Here is an 8,419-nt window from a genome sequence, read left to right as displayed (position 1 = left end):
ATCAGTGCTTGTCAGTTATAGTTGTCAATGTGTTACTTTTTTTTACTGTTTATATCGTGATTTACTGATTTAACGTTTTCATTGTTGTTGATGTCCATAATCTTCTGTTTTTTCGATATTATGAATAAATAATACACGTCAGGGGCACCTAGTCTCCTAGTTAAGATAAAAAAAGGTTTATATTAAACGACACTCAGTAGTGGGATTCATAGCGCAATGACTCTACGTCTGCATGTTTCAACTGCTCTACTAATGTCGCTAAGTCATTAATTTGATTATGGTTTGCCATCAATTAGAATTAGTGAAAAGGCAGAAAACCGATAATTGCGATGACTTGGTGCACAGCCAAATCAATATATAATATTGGTTGTTTTCAACCGTTTCTGACAATGTGATCTTAATAAATTAAACCAAACAATTACAAAAAAGGAGGTTGCGTCAAAATTGATAAGCGTACAGACAAGTTGCGCAATAGGAAATACAGAGAAAAGTGCCATTTTTTTTTCTAATTTCCTACAAGTCGATCACGCGTCAGGTAGAACAGTCTCGTTTGCAGCTTCCGCGAACTGTATTACACGTGCGTATTAGTCAAGCTGGCGGTCGACTTGACTGATCAAACATTTGTCCAACTCAGACCGTTGCACAGTAAGGGACGTTCGCCAAGTGGTTGAGCTAAGTGGCTGCAGTGACCAGGAATCGATCGTGACTTTGGATTGAAGAGTAAGACACGATAAACTAATCATGCTTATTTATGACTATTACTATCAATCACAACCTCATTAGACCCAACCAAAATGTCAACACAAGACAGCTTGAGTGTAGATCTGTTTATGGGACTTGTGACGTTTGGACCGTTGGCGAACCTAATAATCGACAGTTGATAGCCATTATCAAAAACCCATAAAATATTCGCCGTGTTGGCATACATACAAGCATAAGATAAATGAACTGATGATCCATTAATACATAAATTGAGAACTCTTTAATGTAAAAGCAATACAAGTACATAATACAAAATACATTCATGTTTTTTCATCATGCGGAGTTAGCACAAAACTGTGGCCTGTGCTTTACTTCGCTGATGTAATGAAAGCAAGCGAGGTTTAGTTAGCGCCGCCGTTGGCGTGGTCACCAACGATAAGGCGCGATCGACAGACGCCGTGATGTAGTTGAAATGGGAGACAGTAACAGTAATTTATACACGAATAAGGTACGATCGATGCAAGGAAAGTGTCGGGTGTGCAAGTGTGCATGGCAGAGACTGTGTTGAGTGCTGATGCTTCGTGGTTCGCTGGAGCACATCAAGACCATGGCACAACTAAGGGTGGCGTCGACGTCACTGCCTTACTACATTAACAAACACCACAACTATGAACCAATCCAATCGTAGCAGATCTAATTATTTCAATGATAAACTGGACTACTTGAAAAAAATATTTTTATTTTATTTGTATTATAAATAGCCTATTTATTGTCGAATCGGGTGTCAGTCATGCTTGCTTTGTTGTGAGCCCCTTTCCCTCTCCGTATACTGTGCTGTAAATGCGCCTCCGCCTTATATTGGTAGTGTACGATACGATACGTCAGCTCACACCTTTCACTATTTTCCCAATAAACCACTTGGTTTTTTAGTCTTATTCTCCGCACTTCATTAGGAGAATCAGAAATTTTTGAAATCAAATAAGTTGGATAAATATACTTAATTTTTGAAAAAAAAGGCTCGCTGTTTGGTCGACCAATGACTTCGCCTTCTTCTGCTGGAACTGCCACTTCTGCATCGTCGCCTCTTGAACATGTGAGTTCGGCTTCGTCTGCTCCGCTTGTCGATCTGCACCAGCAACAACAACAACAGCAACAGCAACAGCAACAGCAACAGCAACAGCAACAGCAACAACAACAGATCCAGCAACAACATTGGCAGCAACATCATCAGGCACGGTTACTTCAGTCGTTCTCAAATCGGTCGCAGGTGCCTGTCACGCAGCCAATATCAGTGCCACTACCACCGTTAGGCTCACCAGCGTCATATGTTAATTATTCTTATTATCCAGTATATTCTTCTTCAATAATCACTACTCCAGGTGGTGCTGCGCAACCTCAAGCTTCGACAACCGCCGCCGCCCAACTTTCTCAGCAACAGGGCCAGCAATCACCTCCACCACCACAATATTACGGATCGTTTACGCAACCTGCCTACCCATCGATTATTCCAGGATATCCTTCTCCTGCAGCTGCCGCAGCTGCTGCTGCGATTTCACAAAATGCGTCACCACGAGTCGCGAATGCTCCATTCCGTCAGAGCCAATCATCTCAGCAATCTAGATATTCGGGTAGGCGCCAACTCGTGATTGATCCTTACTTACAGCCATCTGTGCTTGATCCACAGTTTTCTCAAGCTCAGCCGTCACAGCAGCAACAACAGCAACAGCAACAGCAACAGCAACAGCAACAACAACAACATGGCCAGCAAGCTCAATTTGTCCGATCCCAACAATTTCCGTTTTCGCAAGTCATACAGACTCCTTACTTGACCCAATTAATCCCCCAAACTCAGCCACCGCAGCTTCATTCTCATTCTCATCATCATTATCAACAACAACAGCAACATCATCATTACAATTATCATCAACCTCACCATTATCATCATCAACAGCATCATCAAATTCAGCTTCCTAATATTCAGGCAACATCTTCCTCTAGCGGGTCTTTGCTGCCTAGGGGCCCTCCGCGCAAACCAAAGCAGAGTGGACATGCTCTTTGGGTAGGCAACCTGCCGATCGAAACCACGGTTGTTGACTTGCGGGACATGTTTGCTTCTCCTGAAATAGAGTCCGTTTTTTTGATTTCCAAATCAAATTGCGGATTTGTTAACTATTCGAATGACACTGCCGTTCGCGAAGCGTTGGATAAGTTTAAACGTTCAGGAGGTATTTTGAAAGGCACAAAACTTGTGGCGCGAATGCAACGCGGGTCGCTGGCTGATCGTACTGCTCCTGTTCATGACGATAGCCATGAACTACTACCGGCTGCAGAGGACGATATTCCATCGTCGCCATTGGGGGAAGCCGGCATATCAGGCGTGATTGACGTGCAAAAACGAGAGAATCGAACAGAAGCTTTTTTTGTAGTGAAGTCACTTACGGTTGAAGACTTGGAATTATCGGTTAGGACAGGTGTATGGGCCACTCAGGCACATAACGAACAAGTTCTTAACAACGCTTATAAGTCCTTTGAGAACGTATACCTCATCTTTTCGGCCAACAAGTCCGGGGAATACTTCGGCTATGCAAGAATGTCGGGGCCAATTGTTCGTGAGCGACCGGCAGCGGTGGTTGAAAAAGTTGTGGCATCCGTGGAAGAACCAGCAGTAGAAACATCAGAACTCAGTGGTGCTAAAACTGCAGTAGAAAGTAACGGTGAGGTGAACCAAGAAGGGTCGGTCACGTCACCCGTTGAAAATGAAGATGGAGCAGAAAACGGGACGGCCACGCCGGCATCGACTCCAAGGTCATCATACTTGTATGTCAGTAATCAACAAGAATTTCCCCAGACAACTTATACGCCAGCAACAGATACTGCACCGGCTGGAAGAATTATTGATGATTCGTCGCGAGGTACGATATTTTGGGAGATCGTTACGGATGCGGTTTCATCTACTCCGATCGTGTCTACTGTAGCGTCGCCGGTAACAACGGTAACGCCCACGGTCACTGAGATAGAACATACAGAGGAATCCGATCAAGCAGTGCTAAAGACGTGGGGCACGCCGTTCAAGGTCACTTGGATATCAACCAACCGGGTGCCTTTTTTCAAAACCAGGGGGTTAAAGAATGGATGGAACGCCAATAGAGACGTCAAAATTGCCAGGGATGGCACTGAATTGGAGACCACGGTTGGACAAAAATTGATTTCCTTGTTTAATGCTGGTTCTCCATCATTGCCTGCCATTTCTGCAGCTACAGCTTCTAGTGCGGATGTTTTTGTTGCAAATGAAAATCAATTGGACAATCTGACTCAATCGGCTTCGGTATTAAATTTTGATGAAGAACCGACAGGACAAGATTTTGATGAAGAAGCAGTTGAGCCAGGATCAGGACCCGTTGTTGTGGAGAGCTTGGTGAAATAGAAGAATTTTTATCTAATTTTTTTTTTTTATTTTTTTCTTCTATTGATTTTATTTTATTTTTATCTTTTTTTGTCTAAAAGAGGGACGTTCTTTTCTTTTTTTTATTTTCTTTATTTATTGCATAGTTTTTTTTTCTATTTATTGAATGACTTGTTTCTTTTTACGACCCTCAAACGGAAGTATGTCTCTTTATTCGCTTTGTCTTTGTTCACTGATATTTTTTTTTTTGGGAGAGTATTGGTTTCTATTCAAATTTGAACTCGGTTTTTTATTTTTTTTTTTTTATTTTTTTTTTGAATCATTTCATTGTAGAATAAGAATACGTGATGGACATGTAGAGAATTAATTGTTCATTACTGGTCGAAGTCTTTCCCGACGGCGCCGTCGGGGAAGACTCAAAGATTTAAAGTTTGAGATAACAGTAGGCCAACGATAAAGATTTGAGATAAAATATAAAAAAGAGAGAACCTCCTCCCTCCCCGGCTGGATGACATTAAATACGCAAAAGATTTAATTCGAGGCAATGGCACATCCAGACTACAAGCCAACATATTACGATTTTCCTCGAGAGTTTAAAGGCTATGGCGAAGATCCGCCCAAGTTCGAATGGCCAAACCAGGCCAAGATTATTGTTAACTTTGTGGTTAATTACGAAGAAGGTGCGGAAACGACAATAGAGAATGGGGATGCGAATTCGGAACAATATATTTGGGAATTACCATATGTTCCATATAAGCATCGTCAATATGATTGCGAAAGCGATTTCGAATACGGATCTCGTGCAGGCATTTGGAGATTGCTTCGACTGTTTGCCAAGCATGATTACAAGTTTACCACGTTCGCGGTCGGCAAGGCGTTTGAAATCTTGCCCGACGTGGCATCAGCCATCAAGCGAGACGGTCACGAAATTGCGTCGCATTGTTATCGATGGATTAACTATGCGCATGTAAATGCCGAAGAGGAAAAAAAATTGATTATGCAAAACATGGAAGCGATCAAGGCCACGACTGGCGAGTACCCTCAAGGTTGGTATTACGCCCGATTATCACCTCATTCGTATCGGCTCGTTTACGACGTGCATCAAGAAATGGGCGTGCCGTTAAAATGGTTCGCTGATGCGTACGCGGACGACGTGCCGTATTGGAAACCGGTACCACGCACCAGGGATGCCATGCTGATGGTGCCGTATTCGTACGATTGCAATGACGCCCGGTTTCACATGCCAACCGGTTGGTCAAGCACGGACGATTTTTATTCTCATTTGCAATACGCGTTCGACACGTTGTATCAGGAAGGACTGGAAGGCACGACCAAGATGATGACGGTCGCGTTGCATGCCAGGGTCGTGGGAAAGCCTGGCAGGTTTCAAGCGTTGGTGAAGTTTATGGAATACATTAACGGCAAGCCTGGCGTTTGGGTGGCCACTCGGGAACAAATTGCTGATCGTGAGTCTTTTTGAGCATTTTAGTAAATCTCTGGCATTAAAGCAATGAGCTAATTAATTTTTTTTTTAAAGATTTCAACACAATTAATCCCTGGGTTCCACCAGCCGAACCACTTGCATACGGTACAGCAGAGAAATAAGCTGATATATATTTTAATCTAATCAATTTGTCAACTAGCCGTGACTTATTTCATTGTAGAATTCTTTCTGCTTGACCTAACCCCATGGTACCTGTACAAGGTTTTGTATAAGTTATACTGTTTATGTTATTACTTAAAATAGGAACAGTATATTTTTCAACATGGAACAAAATTAAGAACACAAAGCCAAAACCCTTGAGAGAACAATCTAAGTAGAGAAATACATTAAGGTTATCTAGCTTAGAAGGGATGGTGTAAATACCAATGAAAAAAACTAAATCCACCAAGGAATTGATGCTGTATTTATAATGTTTGGTCGGCACATGTATAGCCGACAACCGGCTAAAGTAATGACAAATAACTAGACAGGCGTATCCGATCTTTTAAGAAAATAAAGTAAAATAATTAACGTGGCCGACAAGCGAGCGGGCCGACCAACCGGGCGGGCAGCTTTTATGCCAATCCACACCTCCCTTACTTAAAACAACATTTCTCTGTCAAAAAAACATGGAATCGTCCTCACTTGAAAGTCGTATATTATTCGCTCTTTAAGCTATCAGAAGAGACAAAAAACTAAGCATTTCAAAAATGAGGTTCCAAGAACAACTCTCGGCTACCGACTTAAGGGCAGACGCTTTCGACAAGATTGCTGTCCCAATTCCATGAATCTGACGCAGCTAGAAGAGAATTCTCTTTTTAAGTACGATTTGGATATGGATGCACGAGGATTTCCACTCTGGCTTGTTGACGTGGAAAATATGGCCAATGTCCTCTTAGCAGAACGCGACACGGGATGCGTCGGGAAGCGCTGGGCTTCAAATTTTGTCAAAAGGTAACCCGAGCTCAGGACACCATTTAATTGTGCTTACGACTACCAGAGAGCCCTATGCGAAGATCCGGATAAGATAAACGCGTGGTTTTTGCTTGTAGCAAGCATGAAAGCCAAGTACGGCCTTCAAGACACCGATTTTTATAGCTTAGACGAGAATGGCTTTCAAATGGGTGTGATCACCTCGTCAATGGTCGTTTCATGCGTCGATCTACGTGACAGGGCAAAAAAACTGTACAACCTGGTAACCGGGAATGGGCTGACTAAGGCAATAATGCACGATGTGGGCCTCTTGAGGTCGGAGAACAAGACGCTTCGAGAGGCAAATCATGCCTTAAGCAAGCGCCAGAGCGCTAAGCGAACTTTCCTGCAAGGAGGAGGGAGTTTGACCATAGAAGAGGGTCAAGATCTTATGAAGCAAATGGAAGTTCATGAAGAGCTAAGACAAGATTTGCACGAAATTGGTGGTCATCGACAAAAAGGGACAGCCGAGTGTTCAGCGATGTAGCATGTAGTACCGAGCACACTGCGCCCAAATGCCCAAATAATATGTTTTAGTTGTAAAACTTATTTTTAAAAAAAATTTAATTTATTATAATTTTGTGGTGCTGTAACTGATGGTTTTAGTCGAGTCAGCGGTGAAAACGTCTCGCTCGTTTTACATCTGTTATCTTTGTTGTCTTTTAAGCGAGGCTAATCTTTTCTTGAAAGTTGATATTTGTGAGAAACTGGGGGTAAGGGTCGTGACGAAGATCCTTCAAAATAGTCGTTATAGATAAATGATATTGTTACACTGAGTTATAATCCGAATAACTGCTGCCCTCTCAAGTCTCCACCAGCGTTACTGGCGAGCTACTATATATACTTCATACCTAACCAATACCATTGCACCTTTTGTACAACATCCTGTAAGTCGCTTCCCGACTCGTCCGTGCAAAGCATTCCCGCAGTTTACCCTGCTCTCAGAAGCTACCCGGTGTTGGAGCCCTTTGCGCGTCACAGGTAGCTTAGACATTGAGGCGATAGTCGAAACTAGGGGCTACACGACTAGAGCTCTGATTGGCTAGGGAGAACATCGAAGGAACACACTGACATCAACCGTTTCCCAAACCTTATTTTGTATTGGGTCAAACACTATAAATCCTTTTCGATCAATTGGAACGCCTTAGAAACTGACACTTTCTAGCACGTGGTCCTAACTTGCCTAATGTTTAGCCTCCATCGTGAAACATAAACAACCGAAAACTCTATATAAATCTACTGATGGCTTTTTGTTGAACATAAGCTCATATGGGGTCTGACCACCAGGCTTGGCGCTAGTCACAATTCGATTTCTTATGATCATAACATACAGAATTGCATAAAGCCACATGTTATGACTCACGCTGTTTTGACTGAGCAATGACCTAACCATATCCATAATTGTCTTGTTTGCCCTTTCTGCAATCCCATTTTGATACGAATAGAATGATACAGTAAACTCATGCTTTACTCCAATCTTATTTAAATCATTAATCATTGTAGTATATTCCCCACCATTGTCAGAATGCAGGACTTTCAAAACATTTCCCGACTGCTTCTCCATATATGTTTTAAAATGAACATAGCATCGACGTACTTCAGATTTGTGCTTCATTGTGTATATAGCCGTGTAGCGTGTCGCGTCATCGATAAATGTAACAAAGTAGCGTTCTTTCGTAAATGCTGCCTACACTTCCAAAGGACCACATACATCTGTATCTATATACTCGAGAGGTCCGTAAATGTTCACATGGGCTCCGAGTGGTGATTTGCGCGTCGCTTTATTTACTTCACAAGGTTCGCAAATCTGCTCCTTGTTATCAGATAAATCTTCAAGACCAATGACTGATTCATGGCGA

The 8,419-nt window shown here is 42.4% G+C and overlaps 3 protein-coding genes across 3 annotated transcripts; 2 read left to right on the top strand and 1 right to left on the bottom strand.

The window, feature by feature from the left end:
• The first annotated feature begins 2,683 nt into the window (after positions 1 to 2,683).
• V1514DRAFT_295353 (YT521-B-like domain-containing protein) lies at positions 2,684 to 4,507 on the top strand. Its single transcript, XM_066925415.1, has 4 exons — positions 2,684 to 2,984; positions 3,033 to 3,311; positions 3,474 to 3,646; positions 3,716 to 4,507. The coding sequence occupies exons 1-4, from the start codon at positions 2,807 to 2,809 to the stop codon at positions 4,124 to 4,126; spliced, it is 1,041 nt and encodes a 346-aa protein (XP_066782796.1). The 5' UTR covers positions 2,684 to 2,806; the 3' UTR covers positions 4,127 to 4,507.
• Positions 4,464 to 6,178, top strand: V1514DRAFT_100167 (uncharacterized protein). Its single transcript, XM_066924360.1, has 2 exons — positions 4,464 to 5,571; positions 5,643 to 6,178. Exons 1-2 carry the CDS (start codon positions 4,650 to 4,652, stop codon positions 5,708 to 5,710), a joined length of 990 nt encoding a protein of 329 aa, XP_066782795.1. The 5' UTR covers positions 4,464 to 4,649; the 3' UTR covers positions 5,711 to 6,178.
• Positions 6,179 to 7,731: 1,553 nt separating this feature from the next.
• Positions 7,732 to 8,026, bottom strand: V1514DRAFT_332833 (uncharacterized protein). Its single transcript, XM_066927918.1, has one exon. The coding sequence runs from the start codon at positions 7,957 to 7,959 to the stop codon at positions 7,744 to 7,746; it is 216 nt and encodes a 71-aa protein (XP_066782794.1). The 5' UTR covers positions 7,960 to 8,026; the 3' UTR covers positions 7,732 to 7,743.
• Positions 8,027 to 8,419: the final 393 nt, after the last annotated feature.

This window comes from Lipomyces japonicus, assembly GCF_038497905.1.
Source record: "Lipomyces japonicus strain CBS 7319 unplaced genomic scaffold V1514scaffold_25, whole genome shotgun sequence".
In the NCBI taxonomy this organism is placed as follows: Eukaryota; Fungi; Ascomycota; class Lipomycetes; order Lipomycetales; family Lipomycetaceae; genus Lipomyces; species Lipomyces japonicus.
The sequence above is the reverse complement of the archived record's forward strand: the minus strand, read 5'-3'. Positions and strand labels throughout refer to the sequence as shown.

Bases quoted from the DNA above. Each gene is read 5' to 3' on its own strand.
- V1514DRAFT_295353 (XM_066925415.1), top strand. From the start codon at position 2,807: ATGTTTGCTTCTCCTGAAATAGAGTCCGTTTTTTTGATTTCCAAATCA. The intron at 2,985-3,032 runs GTACTGCTCCTG...TACCGGCTGCAG, and splicing joins ACGCGGGTCGCTGGCTGATC to AGGACGATATTCCATCGTCG. The intron at 3,312-3,473 runs GTGAGCGACCGG...AAGATGGAGCAG, and splicing joins AATGTCGGGGCCAATTGTTC to AAAACGGGACGGCCACGCCG.
- V1514DRAFT_100167 (XM_066924360.1), top strand. From the start codon at position 4,650: ATGGCACATCCAGACTACAAGCCAACATATTACGATTTTCCTCGAGAG. The intron at 5,572-5,642 runs GTGAGTCTTTTT...TTTTTTTTAAAG, and splicing joins TCGGGAACAAATTGCTGATC to ATTTCAACACAATTAATCCC.
- V1514DRAFT_332833 (XM_066927918.1), bottom strand. From the start codon at position 7,959: ATGGATATGGTTAGGTCATTGCTCAGTCAAAACAGCGTGAGTCATAAC.